The sequence below is a fragment of the Podarcis filfolensis genome (assembly GCF_964270895.1).
Source record: "Podarcis filfolensis genome assembly, chromosome: 2".
NCBI classification, from domain to species: domain Eukaryota; kingdom Metazoa; phylum Chordata; class Lepidosauria; order Squamata; family Lacertidae; genus Podarcis; species Podarcis filfolensis.
In genome coordinates this window covers 66,654,963-66,678,900 of record NC_139605.1, presented here as the reverse complement: position 1 = coordinate 66,678,900, position 23,938 = coordinate 66,654,963, and the positions used below count along the sequence as shown (strand labels likewise).

General features: G+C 40.5%; 2 protein-coding genes across 3 annotated transcripts in view; one reads left to right on the top strand and one right to left on the bottom strand.

Moving 5' to 3' along the window:
• The window catches only part of SAR1B (secretion associated Ras related GTPase 1B), a 24,910-nt gene extending 4,303 nt beyond the window's left edge, over nt 1-20,607 (bottom strand). For both annotated transcript variants that reach the window (XR_014544789.1, XM_083600057.1), the window contains exons 1-5: nt 20,467-20,607; nt 8,266-8,341; nt 3,557-3,676; nt 2,394-2,459; nt 694-797 (exon numbers count right to left, since the gene is read on the bottom strand). Coding sequence is in view for 1 of the 2 variants with exons in the window: in XM_083600057.1 (XP_083456183.1) it covers nt 694-797; nt 2,394-2,459; nt 3,557-3,676; nt 8,266-8,323 (348 nt within the window). In the remaining variant the exon portion in view is untranslated. The remainder of the gene's footprint in view (nt 1-693; nt 798-2,393; nt 2,460-3,556; nt 3,677-8,265; nt 8,342-20,466) is intronic.
• The window catches only part of SEC24A (SEC24 homolog A, COPII coat complex component), a 38,423-nt gene continuing 35,089 nt past the window's right edge, over nt 20,605-23,938 (top strand). The window contains exon 1 of the mRNA XM_083600003.1: nt 20,605-23,938. The gene's annotated coding sequence lies outside the window, so the exon portion shown is untranslated.

Genomic DNA, 23,938 nt, shown 5'->3' with positions numbered 1-23,938 from the left:
AGTGACGGCTTGTGCCTAATGAGACTGGTGGGGCAGAAGGCAGGGAGACTAACAGTAGGTGGAGCCAGAGCCAACTAATTCTAGTTTTGTTCCCTTCATCCTATTTTCAGAGTTCTACAAGGACAACCTATAGACCAGGGGTCAGCAACCTTTTTCAGCCATGGGCTGGTCCACCGTCCCTCAGACCATCTGGACTATATTTTGAAAAAAAATAATGAATGAATTCCTATGCTCCACAAATAACCCAGAGATGCATTTAAAATAAAAGAACACATTCTACTCATGTAAAAACACGCTGATTCCTGGACCATCCGCGGGCCAGATTGAGAAGGTGATTGGGCCGCATCTGGCCCCCGGGCCTTAGGTTGCCTACCCCTGCTATAGACTATGGAGAATGAAGCTGACAGGTTGTACCACCCCTGGGGTGGTTTTAAATAGGAAGACCAACACTGGTGGGGCAATGTCCCATTTGCTCTTATGCACCAGTCTCCAGCAAGATAACCCTTCCCCCAAAAGTTCTCTTTTTTATTTTTATTTTATTGAGTTGTAGGGTCATATATAATGCTGTAGCCATACAGATGCAATGCCCACCCCCGTCCCTGCAAAACACAGACTCTCCCTCTTTTCCCCATCCATCAAAATGTCACACACTTCACTAGTATTTTACAAATACCAAGTACATTACTAACTCACATCAATTTCTTGCTTTGATTCAGCCAGTCTGTCACGATCTGCACAATCCACCAGAAAGACAATCCCATTGATGGCAGGCAGATAGTTTTTCCACACTCTGCGAGCTAACAAAAGAGAGTTATAAAGGAGCTGCAAGAGGAAATTATCTGTTATTCTTCTAACTCTATTCATAGTAACACCTCATTAAGGAGCAGAAACTTTAAAAAGGGCATTAGGAGATATATTTAAAAGCTTATTTAAAAGCCCACTCTCTTTTGTTCTACAGTGTGAAGTACTGGGTTTAAAACTGAAAAACCATATTAATTTTACTGCAAGAAACAGCCTTAATAGCCATAAATCCACTTCTAAACGTGTGCTACAGTACATGGCTTAAAGGTTTTTTAAAAGAATGCTAAACTTCATGGTAAAACTTAAAAAACAAAACAAAATGGCTGTATCACCATCAGAAATATTTATCTCCTAAACACGTGTTTATGGAAGACAATCTTACTTGGCTACGAGTGATCGCCAAAGAAGAAGATTTATCTCCTAAAAAAATTAAACTACCCCCAAGACAATAACATATTTTCTGTTTCAGCCTCTAATAAATTCTTGAAAATGCCCTCTTTGATCCACCAGATACCTGGTATCCACGTTGAAGTATTTAAAAACAAAACCAAGAAATATGTGAGGATCAGTTCACTGTATCCAATGTAGTCATTGTTATTGTGGAACTTCCTCTTTCTCTCCTTTCTTCCAAATCTTAAGAGCCTACCAAATCTGCTCTGGGGGTTCCCCAATCCCACTGGAACAGATTTTGGGGTCACAGGGGTAGGAGAGGAAGGGGGAATTCCATTGCATGAGCCGAAGTTGTTCCAGGAACACAATGAGCTCCATTGGATACAACTATTAACTTAAATCCACTTGATCAAATTGCTGCCTTAACCTATTTTTATTGTGTATAATGAAAACAGAGGTGTTTCACAACTTTAAGCTCTCCAAAGAATCAGAGACTAATTAAAGGCACACATTGACTTTTATTTTAGCATTGCATTGAAAATTAAATGCTGCAATAATCCTGGACCTGTTAGAAAATTCTATCACCATAAGTGTAATGCACTGCTTCCATTCTATTAAGTACAAATATTGCAGTTGAAGCATCCTGTAGCTCACGTCAGTGTGTTGGTTTTTCTTTATCTTAAAGTGGTCAGTGAACGGGGTTGGTTAATTGAAGCTCACAGGTGTATGTTTGCAGTTTGACCTACTTAGCTGCACACCTGTGATCTCTTGACTTTTTGCCTAATTAGAAAGGGAGTTACTTTCTGCACTGAATGCAGGAAGGGATGTGATAGGATAACTGATTATTTGAAAACTGTATTTAAGTTGATCGTATGTTTTGTATGCTGCTGGTGAGGAGTGGTGATGGCTTGCAGCGTTTGGCTGTTACATTTTCAAAATTAAAACTAAGCAAAGATATTGCGGACAGCCTTTTATTTCTACGCTCCAGTCGCTGTGCACACTCTGTGTTGATGAAAAAGTCCAACATCCCACACACCTTACATGTGTATAAATACAAGTAGACTACAGTAAAAATGTAATAAAATCAGGAATGTTTTCAGAATTGAAAATACACAACCCTCTTGCAATGCAATAACTTTTGATGTGCAACCAAGGAAGCTTAACATGTTAAAACAAGACTTCTGCATGTTGGCATCACTTACCTTGGGTATGTCCGCCTAGATCAAAAGTAGTGAAAGTCATACCAGCAATTGTCAGCTCTTCTGCAGCTGCAGAAACAGAAAATACTATTTTTCAAAACTCTATCTTACAGCAAACTATTCTCTAGTAAAGGTAATAATCATACTGATAAACCATATTGCATTACAGTGGTACCTCGAGTTACAAATGCTTCAGGTTAAAAACTCCGCTAACCTGGAAGAGTTACCTCCAGTTGAGAACTTTGCCCCAGGATGAGAACGGAAATTGTGTGCCGACAGACCTCCGGAATGAATTAAGTTCGTTACTAGCGGTACCACTGTATAGAACAAGGAAATGAAACTGACCCTATACATGCTTCCTCGGAAGTAAATGCTACTAATCACCTGTAAGCATGCATAAGGTTGCAGTCTAACTCACACTGAACTGAAGAGTTTATTCTGGTTCCCCATTCCTGATCTAGTTCAATAGTCTACTAAAGTCCTGAGATTTGAAGCAGCACTGGGCATGTTACAGTAGTACCTCGGGTTACAAACAACTTGGGTTACAAACATTTCGGGTTACAGACTCCACTAACCTGGAAGTAGTACCTCAGGTTAAGAACTTTACTTCAGGATGAGAACAGAAATTGTGAGGAGGTGGCACAGTGGCAGTAGGAGACCCCATTAGCTAAAAGTGGTAAAAAGGTAAAGGTAAAGGTACCCCTGCCCGTACGGGCCAGTCATGTCCGACTCTAGGGTTGTGCGCTCATCTTACTTAAGAGGCCGGGAGTCAGCGCCGTCCGCAGACACTTCCGGGTCACGTGGCCAGCGTGACAAAGCTGCTCTGGCGAGGCAGCACCAGCACAGCACACGGAAACGCCGTTTACCTTCCCGCTATAAAGCGGTACCTATTTATCTACTTGCACTTAGGGGTGCTTTCGAACTGCTAGGTGGGCAGGAGCTGGGACCGAAAGACGGGAGCTCACCCCGCCGCGGGGATTCGAACCGCCGACCATATGATCGGCAAGTCCTAGGCACTGAGGTTTTACCCACAGCGCCACCCGCGTCCCCTAGCTAAAGTGGTACCTCAGGTTAAAAACAGTTTCAGGTTAAGAACGGACCTCCGGAACGAATTAAGTTCGTAACCAGAGGTACCACTGTATGAGAGAAAGGATATATTGACTTACTTGCATGTAGTGTGGGGACATGTTGACCCAGTCTGCCATCTTTAAGCATATGTAGGAGAGTCGTTTTCCCAGCATTATCCAAACCAAGGAATACTAGTTTACCAGTTTTTTTGTACAGTCCTGGAAAAGATAAAAGTATTTGATGAGTAAGTACTAATTTCCACAAGTGTCTCATCATAATAGAATGTCTGATGATTAAGTTTTGCGAAATGCTTATTTAGGATGGAACACAACAATTTCCCTATCATCACATAATCTCAAAACATTCTACATATGTAAATACAACCATATTCAGGATCAGGTTACTCTAGAAAAGATGGAAAGAGGATGACACCTTTAAGACAGGCTATCATTCTAGCTCAAGTTTATCTGCTAAAACTAAGAGAAGAATGCAGTACAACAAGCGTAGGAGGCTCCATCTAAGATCTCCACAACATTTGGGAAGGGATCATAGGTCAGTGACAGAGCACATGCTTGGCATGCTGAGCTTCTAGGATTATTCCCTGACAATTCCAGATAAAAGCATCCAATAGCAAGAGATGTGGAAAACCTCTGTTTGATATCTTGGGGAGCCACTGTCAGAGTAGACTATTGAACTAGATCAGGAATAGCGAACCTGCAGCTTTCTGGATGTTGCTTGGCTTCAGTTCCCATCAATTCCAATTTAGCATGGCCAATGGTCAGGAATAATGGGAGTCGAAGTCACTTGGGTGTGTATATCTACATTATGAATGTTTGTGTTTTGATCCAGGCAGACATTCTCCTTAGTTGAACAACAAGTCAGCCCTCAGATGTTTCCTAACACATTACTATGATTATAATGCAATTATAGTTATGTTTCTAAAATGCCATTTTTAATTTAAGCTCGTTTGAATAATGAGTAATAGAGAATAGGAGTCAACTGAACTGAGTTTTACTGAGCCAACTAGGCTGACCGTGAAAAAAGAAATGAGAAAGGGAAAGCTTCAGAGCTGAACACAAATCTTCAAGCAGAAATTGCAAAGATGAAAAGTGATAAAACATCTGTTGAGTTCTAAAAGTTATTCCTTTCTCAATGAGTCAATTACCCCCTCCCCCACAGTGCCTATCTCCTTTTCAGAAACATTTAAAATTACTAATCATGTATTGCTCTGAAGGCTTGCAGAACGAAGTCAGTTTTGAGTGTGCTTTTCCCTAAATCATAAGAAAATGTAGACTGAAAGGCTAAAAAACAACCTTCCATTAGCATGCATCATCAGAAAATGAATGGAAAATGAATGTGTTTCAGAGCCTAAAATAATACATGTTAGCTTAAAATTCATGCTTTATCCATGTACTGATTTTTTAAGGTGAGTCATAGAATTATAGAGTTGGAAGGGACCATGAGGGTAATCTAGTCCAACCCCCTGCAATGCAGGAATCTTTTGCCCAGTGTGGGGCTCAGGTCCACAACCCCAAGATTAGGAGTCTCATGCTCTACCGACTGAGCTAACAGGGGTTATTCACTTTTAACAACTTACCCATAAATGGTGAATTTTGACACTTGACTGGGAAGGGCCATAAATCCCAGGTGTCTCCACGTAGGGTTGGGAGACACCTGTACCTGAAACCCTTGAGGGCCATTGCCAATCAGCATAGAAAATTCAGGACTAGATGAATGGTATAAGGCAGCTTCCTATGTTCTCTCTGAGCAGCTGCAAGGGATTTCAGAGAGCTCTGCTTACCTGGCAAAATTTCTGAACATCCAGTCTAGGAATAAAAGACGCTACCTTATACTGTATCAGACCATTGGTCCATCTATAGCCAGTGCTGTCTACACTAACTGGCAGCAGGATTGCTTTTTGAACTTTTGCATGCAAAATATGTGCTCGAACCAATGAGACACAGCCCTTCTCGTGGTTACTGCTGCCCCTGAGGAGGAGGAGGAGGGTTCCCACCAGAGGGACCCAATCCTCAGAAGCATGTAAAAGGCAGCAGGTGATGACAGCCACTAATGCTCCTCCTGAGCACCGGGGAGCAGTGGTGGGAGTTCCCAGGGTGCGTGGGGCCTCAGTTCTGAAAGTCTAGCTAACTTCACAAATGATGCTTCTCATACATAGACTATCTTTGTGTAAGAATTATGAACACAATACTATTTTAGACACATTCAGGATGTGATGAAAAGCACCAGCAGACCTTTAGATGAACTCCTGTGTGTCATAAACATAATGATGTGACACATTTGCTTCAAAATTGCAGTGAAGCTCTTCACACTGCTGGTCCTAAATGGTTTATACAATCTATATTTTTAGCTTTTGCTGCCCTGCTCTTCAGTTCAACAGATTCTCAAATCGGCTTATGATGAAATTTAAAATCCACAATGAGAATCAGGAAAACAACAGCACTTTTTAAAAAAGACAGCAACCACCAAAAGCAGAGCTTTTAAAAAGACCTAATAGCTTTTAAAAGCTGGGGGGGGGGATAAAAATCTTTTTCATCTCTCCTTTCCTCCCCAGACTTGCAACCAGGGAAATGATTTAAAAGTGAGGAAGCTACCTCAGAAAAGACCTATCCAGGGCCTGCACCAGATTTGAGAAGGTCCCTAGCATAGTGCCCTCCAGTGTGCATACAAACACCACTATTTCTGTTTCCCAATGAAAGCTGCCATTTTAGTTTCCCACTATTCCTTGGACCAACACTATGTCAGGGGTGCTCTGGGGCATCCCTAATGGTTGGCCATGCTAGTCAAGACTGATGGGGATTTGGGGGGTGTAAAACCAACTGGAAGGTAACAGGTTCTCTACCCCTCCCTTAAACTGTATTTGAAAATATATTGGGATTTTTTTTTTTAAAGAACTGGATTATAATTCATTCTGTTCCAGGCAGTAATGTAACTACTGTATTTTGAACCAACTGTTGTTTCTAAACAGTCTTCAAAGGCAACCCCAAGTATAATGCACTACAGTAATGCAAACAGTGGGGTTGTGCTGTGTTTGCAGATAGTTTTTGAAATATATGTGTGTATGTATGTATGTAAAGTTAAAGTGATTTATTCTTCTCAATAAGATGTATTTTCCTCCTTTAGGAGTTTACAAATGCACCATCTTAAACCATTTCAATGTCCAGAGCTGCAATCCCATGCATCTTTATTTCTGAGCAAGGGAAGCCCCATTACATCGTTAATTTACTTCTGAGTAAACATGTGTAATCTGCAGTTCAGTGCTGGTTTGTACAATTTATTATGTTTGTCATGCTAGTGAGTAACCTAGATTGCTTTAAGCGGCAGTCTTAATGAGCTCATCTGTTACAAAAGATCTGCCCCTAGCAAAACTGCAGCTCATAATGATTTGAAGGGCAAAGTTCGCTGCTGCTAAGCGTACTATGATACAAAGGTGCCTTTATTGCTGCCAAACTGGACAAAGTCAGAAGGCCTATCAGGGGTGAAATCAATTCAGCAGGGATAAGAGCATTTTACAAGAACCAGTGGCAGTTTAAATCAATTAGAAAAGGTGTGTTCTCTCTTCAGGAAGACTTGCGAACAAGTACATTGTTAAGGCTTCGACAGGCCGCTTTAACATTTTATAGACCAAATTGAAAATGCTACTACATTTTAGTTTTTAATTGAGGCTTTATTACTATCCCCAATTCAAGGTATATATTTGCGGCACAGAAGCTAATTTATAGAGGCAGTGGTCAGTCTGTAATGAGAAGATCATAGTGATGATTAACTAGGGCAGGCTTCCTCAACCTCGGCCCTCCAATGTTTTGAGACTACAATTCCCATCATCCCTGAACACTGGTCCTGCTAGCTAGGAATCATGGGAGTTGTAGGCCAAAAAACATCGGGAGGGCCGAGGTTGAGGAAGCCTGAACTAGTGCATTGTAGAGGATTGGACAAGATGACCGTTGGGGTCCCTTCCAACTCTACAATTCTATGATTCTATGATAGTACTTAGTCAGTTAATTGTACTGCATGGACCAATGGTCTGACTCTGTATAAAGCAGGTTCCTATGTTTTTATTAATAGCACAACACGCTTTACAGTTGGCATCTTTCAGAAAAGAAAATCAGCTCTCAGAAGGATGCTGCCCAACTTGGCAGCTGTCAAGCAGCTTCCTTTCTCACATTGCCAACTGAAAGTACTTTGCTTTCCACTCCAGCTTCCCATGTTTTGCAGAGCAAGGGAGAAGAACATGGCACATGGGGTTAGAACAATGCTGTGTATTTCTGTGGCTCCCCTTCCACTGCAACTGCCAGGAGCAGGTTAATTTATTTGTCTGTTTAAAATGCAACAGGTAGAAACACAGGGAAAAGGAAGAGCATTAGTAAAGATAGGTTGCACGGTACTGCATAGGCTAAAGAAAAATTAAACCAAAAATGGAACATTAGTGAGGTGGACTGCTAGCAGATATGTATCATGGCAGTTGACTGTATCCAAGGCCGTCCTTCCATTCACAGACAGCTCTCTGATCAGCAGGGGTTTCTTTGAAGGCAACATGGAGGGAGGTATTTTTTGCTGGTTTCCCTTCCCTCCATAGTTCTCTCTGCTCCCCAAACTGGAGGGTCTCACAAGTCTCTGAAACAGATGGGTAATTGAATAGAAAGGGAGAATCTACCCCCCCATACCTCTCCTGCTTCCATTCATGAAAGCCGTTGCTGGATCAAAGAGCCATCCATGAATATATGGATATAATCAGTGTGATGGAAATGGAAGTAATCAGAATTGTCCGTTCCATATGAAGATGTCTTACCTAAAAACTGTAGTACACTACTGAAACCACTGTAAATCCAGTCAAATATAAAGGACATGTCCAAATCTTGCAGGTTCTGAAAGAAATCAAAAGAGAAGCCCCATACATCAAATGGCATTAACACTCTACTGAAATAACGTTGAAAATGAATAGAGAAATGTGGAGTACTTGACAGAAATAACATATCCAGAGATAAATCACTTTTAGTATTCAGTTGTGAAACCACCAATACTGATGGATTGGAATCTTAAAAATTATTCTGGAGAGGCAAACTTTCTGTTTTGATGCTTTAAAAAAGAAAGAAAGAAAGATTAAGGCCACATTCCACTGAAATGCACAACTAGTTCTTCATGTCCAACAGGGTTTGAAGTGTCATTTTGCACTCGGAGTAGGTGTGCGCATGCATGAATGTGAGACCCATACAATCTGCTCACCTACAACCTTTCTCTGCAAGAACAGCACAATGTAGAAAGAAAAGCTGCAGTCTTCTGTGACTTTCTGTGACTAATGCAACTTGGAGTGCTTGTGGGAACAGTTCTTCTAGCATAAATCTGTTCATCAAAAGATATCTCCAAAAGGCATTTTGAAGTAAGTTTTGTGGTATGCCAAGCACCTGTGCTACACAAAAGACTCAATGGGTATGTGGAAACCCCTTGACTTCATCTGAAATAACTTGGATCCAAGTCTACAGCAGCTATTGTTATATAATGGGATCATGTAAAAAATAAAAGTGAATTGCCTGTGTGGCTACAGTCCAGGTACACACATATTTAGTGGGGTTTCCAAGGTCTGCTAATGTGGAAGTGTTCCATCAATGCACAAAAGTCACTTTCCCCCTTGTATTATTAACAATGGAGAGAGAACAGGATTGGATTCAGAAATCACAGAATCCAGAAGGCAGAAACAGGGAATTGAGTAGAACCCAAAGCCCAGAAATGCCAGTTTCATCTTTTTCCAAATAAAAGCATGTATCTTCTTACACAATTGGTAACATTGCTTAAAATGTACACAACCAATTATACTTTTTAATCTCATTCTAAGACTAGCATTGGTTCCACATCCCAAACTGTTATTGTGGCACAGCATAAATCTAGTTTGGTTCCAGACTTCAGTGAATGGTAAGGAATATCACATCCAGAGGAGATAAAGAGTTATCATCTCTGCCAAAGGATTGTTGACCCCTTCTTTGATGTTTTACGAAATAAGAATTTACTTTGATAAAAGTGGTGAAATAGAGTTTAACACTCCTCCCTTCCATATGAAAATTTGGAAGTACTTTTTGTGAATCATAATTTAAATTCATGGCCATTCATGTTTATTTAACTAGGTAAAAGACCCAGAGGAAATTTGTTTAGAGTAACTGGCAATGCTAGCAAAAACAATTAAGTAGTTCTCCCAGCATAGCATAATCGATTTCATATAATTTTGGGTGGGACATCTCCATTTCAAAATACAAGGAATGTGACCTTCTCCAGCCAGCCAACACAAGAGAAGACATCACAATATTATTCAAATTAAACTCTACTATTGCAGCTTGATGTGTTGTCTGAAAGTTCTCAGAAAAGTAACCAATAGTGCTGAGTATAACCGCAGGGGGGAGGGCATTGTGAAAATCATTAAAATTTTCACACACTCTGAAAAAGAGCGCTCTTTTCGGCCATTTTTGCTGGGGCTCCAAAGGACACAAAAGTATTTGCAGGAGGGTTAAACAACTGATGTATTCCTTTTTCGTCTCCATTCCATGTTAAGACAAAGCTAAGGACTTTGTTTGCCTTCTGTAACATCACCAACTAATTAAATCTACATGCTGCAGTGACATCATAGTGGCCACATGACTGGCTGGGACCTCAAAAAGAGAACACACAAAATGGTTTTGAATCAGTGGGGCAGCAAATAGGTTCACCACCTAACAGACCCTGAAAGCCCATTTTCCATGCCAAAAATATTCACCCAAAAAGTGTGTTACAGTAACTAATCAACATTCTGAGCACATCATGGTATGGAATTAAGTCTTAAACAGCCTTCAGCAAAGGGCACATCCTTCGAGCAAACCAAGATAATATCTCTCATTTGGAGGAGCCGGTTTTATTAGTTACAAACTAGGAAGCCTACAGGACTTATAGATTCTTATCTATTGGCCAGTGAACACTTCCCTCCAGTCTTAACTCTTAATTGTTTAGATTGCATGAGATTGGTGTACAGTGGTACCTCGCAAGAAGAAATTAATTCGTTCTGCGAGTTTTTTCGTCTTGCGAATTTTTCGTCTTGCGAAGCACGGATTCCCATAGGAATGCATTGAAAATCAAAAAGGAAACAAACTTGCAAGATGTTTTCGTCTTGAGAAGCAAGCCCATAGGGAAATTCGTCTTGCGAAGCAACTCAAAAAACGAAAAACTCTTTCGTCTTGCGAGTTTTTTGTCTTACGAGGCATTCGTCTTGCAAGGTACCACTGTACTTGTATTAGGGTTATACCATCCATCCCTTCCCTGCTGCCATTCATGTTTTGGGCTTCTACTCCCATCATGCCAGACCACTGGCCATTCTGGGAATAGTTGTCCAACACATGTGGAGAGTACCAGGCTGGGCTTATATCTATAGGGTTTCAATGTAAAACTGGGAGGAAACATAAAAGTACAGCAAGTGTCCCTTTGTTCCTGGAACTCCTGAACCAGCAGCAAACCCTGGTCCAGACACACTGCACAAAGCATCTGCATCAGCCATTAAGAAATGAATTGGTATGAGTACAGCCAGGCCTGAAAGATCCTTTCACCCTGAATGCGACTAGAAGCACCACAATTAAAACAGCTGCTGGGGGAGCAGTTCACTATCACCACTGCCGTGTCTAAGGAAACATGTGGATCCAAGTGACCCTGGCACTCTTATTTCCTTATCACTGCACTGTCCTACTTCCAATCAAAATTAAACATGTCTTCAGTTCCTTGAGTGTGTGCATTTATAGCCTGCTCAGAAACAGATTGCAACACCACCAGGATAATTACTGATTGGGTTCAGTTTCCCTGATGGCCCAGGAATTTGTGGTTACAACTTTTTATAAATGTTCACCCATAACATCTGTGTGGATTGGGTCAGGTGATATGAGTTCAGAGTCCCTTGGCTGTAGTCAAGTGTAATCAAAACTTCAGTGATTCAGAGAAGGCTCCAATGTCCATTTTTGTGACAAGACAATAGAAACTGCGAGAAAGCCACATAAGAGAAACTTTAAACCTTTCTATCACCTGGTGTTGCAACATGGAGATAGATGGTCAATAGTTTTTTTTGAAGCAGCCAGAAACTATATCCAGATCGCAAGGACTAGATCCTTATTTTCTCTTTTGAGAACTGCAGTGCTCAGTATTGTGCATGAAAAACATGTGAAAGAGGAGAAAAAACAACTGCTTCCAACTTGCTGCTTTATTTTATTGAAGTCCCTAGAACTCATTACATCTCTCAAATGCACTCTGAACTTCTGAAATACTTTAAATTACCACAAACAAACTGCAAAGGTGGCACTCACGTCCTTTCAATCCCAGCAATGCCTATATACTGGCCTCTCCCATGAAAATATTCACAGATTTGCAATACATCCACAATAGCCATTGGCCACAAATTTATTATTATCCCACTTACCTCATTAATATTAGCTATCTGGAAACATAGAAAGGCTGAATAAGAAAAAAATGTTTTACAACACTTCCTCTCCCTGCTCACCAGGAATAAAATAATAATCACCATAGGTGATCTGGTAGTTTCTCTTTACAAGTCTGGGATAACATCTTACCGATTATGATACAAAGTAGCCAGGGCAAAATTCAACAGTGGATCAAGACCTAAAACAGCTCTATAGCCACTGTTATTAGGAGTGAGGAGCTATGTTTTTCCTAGATTCCTGAAGACTATTATTAATTATCAAAAAACCCCAGAACCTTCTGTTGTTAACATAAAAAGCAAAGATCTATCACATGAAGTGTAACAAGAAAAAACTAATATTAGGACCTGTGCTGTGCTTCCCCTTATTAGAAAAAACTGACAACCTGATCCTATGTTTACTCAGAACTAAGTACCACTGACTTTGATATGATTTACTCCCAAGTAAGACTGCATGGGACTGTGCTGTAAAAGGCTAGGCTAAACTATACAACAACTGATTAGATACAAGATGCATTACAAAGAAAACATTAAGGACAGAACACGCTCATCACATGAACTCCACATTACACAACGGCACGTCTAAAACTGACACTTACATGACTGAAAAGCAAAGGTCAAGAACAAGCAAACACAGCAGTACATACACGTCATCTGATTTATTTATTACTTGAACAAAATACCGAACAGGAAAAGCTTCCAAGAGGTTTAGAAAAACTATCTACTCAAGTAACATACAAATCAGTCCACAGGGTGTGATGCAAAATAACTGCTCATATTTCAGAGGTGAAAATAACATGACTAGGCTTTAGGAAGTTGAGCTGGAAGGATCCTTTTGGGTTAAGCAATCTTGTAAATCAAAACAGAGGCCTCTGGAGATTTTATTTAAAGTTACACTTAAATGCAACACACTATGTAAGAGAGGAAATTGATATATTGGATTGAAACAAACTATGGAGGGGGAGCACAGTAGAGAAGATACCCAGCATCCAAAGTGGACATTTCTATTGCTAAATGGGAAATTACATCTCTTACTGAGAAGCTTGATACTCAAAGGTAGTTTGTTCTTTTATAATTGCTGCCCTATGCTCCTTGCAGAAGGACAGACAGGATGGAAATGATGCAGTAGTAACACAACAACAACAACAACAACAACAACAACAACAATCTACAAGAGTGAAATTGAATATATCTACCATGGGAAAGAGGAGGAGAAAGAACCATAAAAATGCAATAGTGCAGTACTATTGGCATGTACAATTAAGGATTTTGTCACCAGATATCTTTATATAAAAATCCTGTTTGGGTCTTTCATGTTTAGGCATATTCAAGCCTAACCAAAATAAAAGACATATGCAGTTGTTTGAGGAGAAACGCTAAGTTCCCATATGGCATCTCCTGCATGAGGAGTGTCAGAGATTGTGGCACAGAAGGAAAGTCCCACCACAGCTTCACCATTTGTTCGTCCAAGTCACTCTAGGTTAGGTTAAGCAAGAATTCGAACCAGGTCTGGATACTGGGCCCACCCTGGATATTCCATGCACTGTAACACTGGCCTCTAGCACAAGTTGTGGAATGGGTCAGGAATCTTCCACACCTCATCACATGAAGTAAACAAAGGGTAAGGGAGGGCATCATTTCTTCCCCCATTTCGCTGCTGATTACCTATTGCACATTTCAATACTGTATTTGCTAATGTCCTATTCTAATGTTCATTACTATGTGTTTGGTGCAATGTGGCCTCCACAGTGATGTTTGAGATATCCAAAGAAATGGATCAGCCTGACCCAGGTTCTTGTGGTTAAAACTCTTCTTTTCAATGAAGCTTGCACAGGTCAGATCGAGTATCAAAACCCCACAAAACACAGCTGGTGTTCTTTATTTCAGAATGCTATGGCTTTGCCAGATATAAATCAAGATACAGCAGTGCTTTTTTGAAAGGTTGATTTCAAACCTCTCACTGCAGGCCAAGGATACTGATGTGATTTGCACACTCCTGCCTGAATACCTATGGCTATGACTACTAAGAACACAGCAAGAGGCAAGTAAATGTTATAGGAAATGATCTAGGAATAGGTGTGCTTTCACAAAGAGTATAATGTTTGTTGTTGCTGCTGCCCACACTCAGCGTGGGGTGGCAGAGAGAGGGCAGATGCAAGAAAGTAACATTGCATAAGCATAGCCCACATAACTCTATCCAATGCCTTCTTCCTACACTGCGGTCCTAGAAGTTCACAGTTGTTCTACACTGTCTGCACAAGCACATGGAAACATGCGCACACTTTCCTTTCACCCTACCATATATGCACCCAAGGTTTTGCCTCGCTCCCTAGCTACCACATTCAGAATGCAGAGTCATTTTTTAGATCTAAACAGCTTTAACCCTACAGGATCTTGCATACATTTTAAAATGCATTCTAAATGTCTTTCTATTAGTCCTCGAGAAGAGGGCACACAGATTCAGGCAGCCCCAGTCCCCACAGCAAATGGTCAAAGATGATGCAAGAAACATCTGGAGGGCAGCAGATTCCCCCTTTCCCATTCTAGAATAAAGGGATATTTGAAACAGTGGCTTTCTCCAAGGCTAAGCATCATAGCTTCCCCCTAGCCAGCATACAGGATGACAATTCTAAGGTAATTATTTTATTAACGTAGAAAATGATAACTTACTATTTTGGAAATTCCCCCCTCAAAATTATGATAAATAACTAGAAGATAATTCACTAGATAACAGCAACAGCTTTGTTTCGAAATATCAAGTAAAAACTCCTCTAAGAAAAATTACGGAAAGAGTTAACATATAATCTGATTGCACTTTAGCCATTGTACTTTGTGCACCTAGAATTGTAGAAATTCAATCTTCTAGAAACAGCTTGGCAAATGAAAGTTTAAAGTCTACTGTGTGACTCTGCAAGACTCACAGCAGTTTTATTGAACTTTGTATTCTAAGAACTGCCTGTATTTTCAACTAATTTTCTATTGATGATTGAGTAAAGCAGAAATATATTATGGTCTCTGGAAGCTAAGTAGTATCCAATTACCTTGGAGAACAAGAAAGTTTCCAGATGAAATATTTCCATATAAATCAAAACTGTGATTTATGTAAGCCTTTTTTCTATGGCTATCTGGTTACAGTACAATGTAGTGAAACCTATTAGATGGTCATGCATTATTTGAGATCTACCAAAGGGTGAGGTAGCACCTTTTATTTGAAAAACAGAAGCTGACCTGAACCTGCAGGCTTCTAATTCTACAAGCTATGCTAAGCATCTTTATGTAACTTCTGTAACTGAATACTGCTTACCAATCTTTGATGTCTCAATAACCAGTTAAGTTTCAAATCTCAAGTAAAATGGAATCCTGGTAAACCTTAACTGCAATTAGTGCTAATGGAGATTTTGGTAGGCTTCAGACTGACAGGGTATGAGCAGTGACAATTCACGCACCAGAACAGAAGAATTGGGGACAGGGGGAGGTATATGACACCCAGCCTGCAATGGCTCACACCCAGTCTCTTAACTATAGTTAAGAAATTGACTACGCCCAAGTTAATGAAATTATATCATGTACACCACTTCTGTTTCCCTCCCTGTCCTCTGTATCAACTTTTCGATTGTAAGCTCCATAGGACAGGGCCCATGCCACTCATACCTTGCAAATTACTTTTGTGCATTGATGGAGCTATAAACAAACAGTGAGCTCTAACTAGTCCATCTGCACCATGTGTGTATGTGTCCCCTATGAATGAACATAGTCATAGTGATCTATACCAATGGGGTTCAAATTTCTCAGACCTTCAGTGATACCATTTCATATTGCTGTTCACAGAATCTCTGCTCATCTTCCATTGAATCCTTGTGTGTTACTGTTTCGACCTAGTCATTGCCCCATATGTGCTGACAGGCCTTCCTAGAACACACACCTCAGCCCCTTCACAGCTGCACATTGCAAGGCAATACTAATGATGACAGACAAACTGTCTATCAGGCAGCTCACCCACCACTAATAATCCTATCACTATGGAGCTACCAAGCTTTTATGGAATTCCAAAGTTTTGTGAACACAGTTTGAAAACTGCCACTCTATTATTGAAGGGCAATTCCGTAGTGACCAATATAACATCTGGAAGCTTACGTACATAACATTTGTGTTTTAGCTACTTTTATTTGAACTCCAATTAACATTAAACTATTTGTGTGGTAACTTTATTGATCTTCCCTCCAAAACAAAATCAGTAAGTATTTTTAATTTAAATACTTCCTTTTTCTTGTTTTTTTTTAAAAAGATGTGACCAACATGACAATCTTGCAACCTTAAGAATTTACCTATAACTTTAATAATGTTATTGTATTTAAAAAAAACCAATCAAAAAAAGAAATCCATCTGCAGCAATATATGTAAAAAGCTAATGTTTCACGGACAAGAGTCAATCATATGCTGATGTTTCTTGGGAACTGTGGAAAAATGGTTTTCTGTCAAATGATCTGTGACCACTATAACTTGCTACAATTCAATGACAGACACTTACAAATAAATGCCTCCAAAGCAAGAGCCTATGTATATGACATTTAACTATGCATTGACAAGTTGTAGGTCAGCATCAAGTCCATGTGGAAAATTGTAATGTCATTATTTGTTTCTTTTCAACCCAACATTTATCATCATTTGCAGGGAAAACAAAGGTCACAGAAATCCCCTTTTTAAGATGATGATTTCATATCGATGAATATAATCTGGCGTCATTTGGCCAACAAATTTTCATTTAAATTTCTCTGCCTCAAACTTAACAACGAAGTTGCCAGCTGACACCAATACTTCAGTGGCTATTTCTGCTTCTGCATCCTTTCAGGATAACCACATTTTCCATAGGGGAAGTATTTCCTGTGCTTGTAGCTTGTTTTAAATTACCTGAAAACTTCATATACACTTTGTGTTCAAGCCTGTTTTCAAACTTTACAGGGTTGTACGGCTCCCTAAGGCAAGGCAAGATATCTTCAGCATTTTTTTTTTGTGAGGGGGATATATCTGAGGAGAAGATAGAAGCCCCTATATGCTTCAAGAAATGGGGTGGGATTCTAGTAGCAACATCAATTCTACACTTTTCCAAACCATACCTAGTTTGAACTTACTAATAATTAACCTAAAAGGTTTTCCAACTATTAAATATATTGTCTCTCTCTTGAAAGCAGTAACATATATCCACTCCTCATCCGACCTGTCTTTCAGATTGTAAGCTTCTTACAAAACCTCCATAAGATGCCCTACATGGTACAAATTTTAGGCCCAATAATTATTAAATTCTCAGGGAAGGAATTATGACAGTCCTAAGAAGGGATTTAAATGACACATATGACAACATATTTACGGTATGTAAGTTGCACATTGTGGCGTAATATGAGTCACAATAACTGTTGCATATAATATACATTTCAAGTAACATTTTATAACTATAATGCACTGTATGTGACCTGTTGTAAGAACATATGGCTGGGCTAGTAGAGGGGTGTGTGTGTGTGTGTGTGTGTGTGTGTGTGTGTGTGTGTGTTAGTTTTCTATGTATGGCACTCAACGTGTTTTGTCACTTTCAGACAATGGCCAGTGCTGGATGATTTGGAAGAAACATACCAGAAGGCTCAAGGCAATTATTTAGTAATCCAACCCCTGCCATTCACTGCTTAGTTTTGAGTAATCAGAAGTATAAGGACACCTTGGGAGTAGTGTTGCAATTGTTTGGCTGCCTTGCGTCTCTATCATCTCTGTCTCAACCTTTTAACACAACTGCATTCCTACCTTTCAACATGTAAGCAGCAACCTTTCTTGAAGTTGCACTACTACAATGCTAAAGCTAAGAAAGTATATAGGTCATGCCATGCAAACACTTATTTTTTACACATTCTTAAAAAGCTAGCCTGCTTCATAGCACTTTGTAGTGGTATATATGTATAACAGATTAAATACAATGATTTTAATGCCAATTAGATTCACTATCAGAGAGATGGTGGCACTTCTGTATTCATTAAATAATGAGGTGGTAATGGTGATCAACTAAAAGTAATTTAATACTGTTTAAGTTTACCTTGAATGAATTTCATTTTTTATTGATTCATTCCATTTCACCTAATGCTCCTTCCACCCAAAAAAGGTAGAGTTAGTAATGCAAAATAATCTACACTGACATATCAGATTCTTAAATGTTAGGAAATCAAAGTGAAACTTCTATGCCTGACCTACAGTGACCTACATATGACTAAGATTGCAAAATTACTTCTTAGTAAGAAACAACTTCTTACAAATTCCCACAGCAGAACTTACAATTTTAAATAGACGTGTGGTTAATGTTTAGTGTACTCCAGAGTCCATTTAAATACTAGCATATTGATTTGGTATGCATTACATTCTACAAGTAATTGATGTTTTCTTTAAATACAGACCTCTTTCTTGTATACTATTTTGCTGTTGTTAATCTCTGAAGACTTCGTAACTTTCTACCAATGTAACATAATGCCTGCTTTCTTTTCCACATTAAATATTAGAAATATATGAAGCTTTATATCAGTGAATAATATTTTTCAGTTTGCCTTCTGGTACAATTCATTTTTTGAACTTCTGACACATGCATAAATTTTCACTCATTTGTTCTAAATTAATTCACCTAAAATTCCTACCACCAAACATCAGGTCCACTAATGTGGTATCTGCATTCCTACTTCATTGATAAACAAATTTAAAAGTAGGAGGGTAAGTCTAGAAAATCCTGATTACAAACACTACATAGTTAAAGCATGTTCAGGGGGAACTAATTTGTATTAAGCAACCTTAATATCCATACCTATTATTTTTAACAAAGGAACACAGTCCCCAGGAAAAGCCTCCTAGCCTGACTTCCACATAAGAAGCATGAAAACATTTTAATGAGCTGGTTGAGTAATGAAATATGTTTTAATACCAGTTGTAGGAAAACAAGCAAACGGAAGCACTTCTTAATAGCTAAATTATAATTGTATTTGCTAGAAGCAAACAAAGTTCAATGGGATTTCCTTCCTGGTGCAAGTAGTGTTAGGACTGCTATCCAACAATACTTTTGATTTGCTTCCAGGGTAGAGCTGCAGGAACCAGTGATACTCCAGATGGTGCTAGATTACTACTCCCATCATTCCTGACCATTGATCATACTGGCTGGGGCTGATGGGAGCTGGAGTCTAATACAGTAGTATCTGGAAAGCCTAAGGTTCATCACCCCTACTCTAAGTGACTTCAGATGCCCCAGAAACAGCAGTGAAGAGCGGACAAAACATTAAACGAACTATAAGTTTATGGGCTATTTATCACTTCATGTATGCATTTAATTCTGTACAAAACAGCTGATGGGACAAAAAAGGTTATTATAAAAATTATGGTGTGTGCTTTCTCCTTCTCCCAAGCTGCTATATATACTACACTATAATAGCCCACCAGCACCAAGGCAGCAGTTTCTAATTTTCAATTAAGCCAAGTTCTTCCCATACAGCCAGTGGTGTGTCTTCTGAGCTTCCCACCACTGAGAATGTATCAGTATTAAGCCTTTTGTTTCATAATTATCAATTGGAAGAATTTGCCAACTGACATCTTATCTGAGAACATCATGTCTTCAGTGAGAACATGTGTGGCCATGGGCACAGCTTGCCAGCTTGGTCCAAAGGTGGTGCGCTTGGCTTGACTCGACTTATGTTTATGTGGGAAGTTACCTGGGCAAATCACTCTGAGTTCCGCATCCGTATATGGAAATGACAAGGGCCTACCTCACAGAACTGTTGTCAAGGGTGAAAGAAACAGAAACCGCCACACATTTTTTAGCTCGTTATGTGTGCTATAGCAGTGATTCATTAGTGGCAACTTGATATGTGACAGCGGCAAAGGTTACTACTAGTCAAATCACCAACCCAGTTTCACCCTTCGTGATCCCTGCACTGACTCATCATATGACAACTGGGCAAGGCACCATACTTGGTTTCCTTTCTAAATTGCAAGTGTCCTTTAGTTAGGCAAAATGCATGACAGCACTGATGAACTACGGAGCCACCAACATCTATTTTCAAATAAATAAAAACCACCATCATAAACAAAACAGGGAAGAACATAAAGAAATAAAGAGGGGGGCAGGCAATCTAGAGACAGGGAGGGTGCGGGGGTATTGGGGGCAAGTGACAAAAGGAGAGGGGAAGAAACAGCACGAGATTATTATTGTTATTTTTTAGTGGGAAGGGGAAACAATCAGTGGGGCGAAAGAAGGGATCTTTTGCGGGAAGGGGCAAACAAATATCAGAGGCAGCACTAAGGGCACAAGCAGAGCCAAGGGGTCGGGCAAGGGAGGACTGGGCATGGGGTGGGGGGCAGCAGAGGTAAGGTGGGAGTATATGGCTAGCAGGACAGACCCGGCAGAGAGGGGCTATGGGGCCGGAGAGTCGTCGCGGGGCTCTGTGGGGAGGACAGGCCAGAGGCGGCGAGAGAAAGGGGAGCCAGTCCCTGGCCAACCACCTTCCCTCCCGGCCGGCAGCCCCGCCGCCAAGCGCCACTCACCCGCTACCGAGAGCCTGGGATCCGGGCCAGTCCGTCTTCAGCTCCGCCCGGCACCAACACAGGAGCCCGAGGCCGCTCCGCTCGGCTCTTCTCCTCTGCTCCGCTCCGCCCCTCGCCGGGTCCTTCCTTCCGGGTCCCGTCGGATTACGGCAGCCGCTGCCGCCGGTAGTTGAGCCGCCGCCTCCTCTTTCTGCTGTGGATGATCGGGGGTCGGCCGGCGGGGCGTTTTGCCTCTGGCTGGGTCGCCCTCGAGCATCCCGCCCCCCAACGAAGGCTGCTCCTGTTCCAGACGCTTCTCGTTCAGAAAACAACCGCCACCATCGCCCTATAGCTGCTTTCAAGGGGTCTATTCGGAAAGAGGGTCCTTTCCCCTCAAGAGTACTTATGGGAGGGGGGTCTCGCTGGAGGGCTGCGGCTTCAACCCAAATCCGCGGTTACTCCTTCAGATCCTTTGTTAGGCAGGCTGCATCCACTCCTTATTTCCTCACCCTTTTATTATAGTTGGGTGTTTTAGGGTTCCAAGCCCCCCCCCCCAATATTTACCACGGGGCCAAGAGCAACATTTGCAAAATGAGAGATATTACTAGATCTGGTGGTCCTAGATATCACTAGGCCTTGCGTTGAGTTCTTCGCAGCGCAAGCCTAACCATGTCTACTCAGAAGTAAGTCCTGTTGAATTAAATGATGTTTACTCCCAGGTAATAGTTATGGAGCAGGTGAAAGTGTTCCTGCTACCCTGGGGTCTGTCAAACCACTGTAAGTCACAAGACCCCTGCTAGTATGTCTGGGTTGTTGCTATTTTATTTTATTTTTTATTTATTGCATTGTACTTTGGTATTTGCATTTACTGTAGTTTTGCTATATTTTCTTTGTAGTAATCATTTCATCACTTTGGGGCCTGTGACCAAAAAGCAGTACAGAAAATAACCAATGATGATGGCTGGTTTGCAGTCCCACACAGTCTGTGCCTTTCCCTTTCAGGATCTCCTCCACCCCAGATGCTATGCAATTAGGACTTCGACATTGCCACATGTGTTTGTATGTTTGTTGCCATGGTGTGGGAAGCAGGAATCCCTTTGCCTCACACTGTTATGATCTGGCTTCAGCTGCCCTCAAAATGGGACTTTCAGTAGGGAGCAGGGAAGTTGAAAAGCTCAGACACAACAGCCCTTCCTCATTCAGATCCTCTGGACTGTGAAGGAACAGGCTCTCAGGGTGCACAAGAAGAGTGCATGTTGTTGCCAGGGTACATGAAGCAATCATTTGGAGACTGGGTGGGGGGGAGAGATGGGAAGAAGGGGGAAAAGCAGAGGGCAGAGCCCACTGGGCATTTAGCTCTGTTGGGATGCTACCTGGTAAGGCTAGCTTATCAGGCAACATTGGGGTGAGGTAGTAGGTCAAGTGGGGTGCCCCTGCTACCCTTTAATATACAAGCCTTTCCTCGACGTGACTCACTTGTTGAAATGTTAGGCATTTTATATAATAAAACATATATAATTATATATATGTTTTTGGTCATGTATTTTTTTTAGAACCCTGAATTTACACCCTGGGACACTTCAGTCAAACATCAAATTAGGTAGATTTCCAGGGTGCAAAGGGATTGTTAGCAACTCTGCAAAGGATCATAGCCTTAAGCCCACTAATTTCATTAGATCATCTTAACTGTGTGCTGAATTGTGGTTAGGATGTGAATATAAGTAAGGTCCAATTGCTATGTTCTTCTTTGTAAGCATGGCATATTAGCTGGATGTAAAGATAATAATAATCTGGGCACTGAAATGCTGCATTCAGGAAGTCTTGGTAAATAATCTGGTAGTCTTATTTTGCAAAGTATTGTTTGCAGCATGAGAAAAGAATGCCTGATTACCTTGATTCTTCCCATTGTATAATATTTCCTTAACTTTCAGCTGTTGCATAGTTTAAGTTTTCAGTATTTGATCAACAAATGTCTTCTGTACTCAAGTATTAAATAACTCAAGCGGTTGGCATCCTTACATGTAACTTTGTAACTGGGGCCAAGAATGGAATGCACTAAACTATATCACTCTACTAACATCATTCCAAATAATTTTAGAAAATAAAATAGTTCTGTGATTAGGAAATGCTTTACTAGGCAAATATTTAAAAGGGTTAGGTAACATTTGTATTGTTCAGGGCAATTATAAGTAAAATTAATGTGGTTTGGAGTTTCGTGCTTGGTTTCTCCCCTTTCAGGAAAAAAAACTGAAAATACAAGGTAAATAAGACTTGACTAATTAATGGGATAGGAATAAAGCTTAGTCAGTGTGGCCTTGTGTCAGGGGAACGGCCCATCGCCCATCTGTAGAAAATTCAACATGCCAATGTGCCACGTTCATCAGAAACATTGTCAGGATATCGGTCATAAGAATCTAGCAACCATGTTCTTCTCTCGTCATTAAACACTCCCTCCATTAAACACAAAAAAATGATTGTGGCCTTCCTCCACGATAGAAAGATTGCATCATGGAAACGACTTCTTTCACAAGTCACTTGCTAAAGATGCTTTTTGGTGTACAGTAAAAGCCAGAATGAATCTTGTTGATTTCATTTTGATAGTATCACAGTTTACCTTGTAAAACCTATTTTCCAACCCCACCCTTTCAGGTAAGGGATGTATTGGGACTCTCTGAAGCTGAGAATTTACTTCTTGTGACAGAGTTTAATCTAAAAAAAAATTAAAAATTGACACAAGAACTGCATAAATTCAAGCCTACCAGCGAGCTACTTTTATTTTTATTTATTAAATGTCTATACCACCCTTCATCTGAGGATCACTGGGCAGTTTTAAATATTAAAACCACAAAAATACATAACAGTAGCAACAATAAAAAACCAACCCCCAAAGTTTAAAAGGCCATAGATTGTTTTATTAACAAAAGGCGTGGGAGAAGAGGAATGTTTTTGCCTCTAGTGTGCACTAACAGTCATTATTTGCTACTGTCTTTGTAATAATAGTGTTATGAGTTGTGGGTACAAGATTCCCCTAAATTCTTGGGTCAGATAAGTGTTAGAATTTAATCAGTGTTTGGGGTGTTAAATTTGGTTGCCAGTCACAAAATTTAGCAAAGTTAAAATACTGGCCAAACTAGCTTCCTATTTTCAGGAAATCTCCTGGGAGATTAGCCATTAACCAAAGACAAAGGGAAGGTAATGGGCCATTAGGAAAGCCAGACAGAGGGCACTTTTTGCCAGTCAGAAAATGGGAGAGGTCCGTTACTCAACCCAGATTTAGTTTGGAAGACAAAGGAGAGTTTTGAGATAGTTTTAGAAGTGACTTTAGGATTGGGTTTTTGCAGTGATGCTGCAGTCTGTGAAATGCAGCAAGTTGGAGAGAGGGTTAGAGCCATGTTTGAGAGCATGTTGGATTTCTGTTTGAATCCAAGGCTGCAGCTATGGAGGAAGCTAGATCCTCTTGGAGTGTGATGATGAGAATCTTTCCATTGTAGCA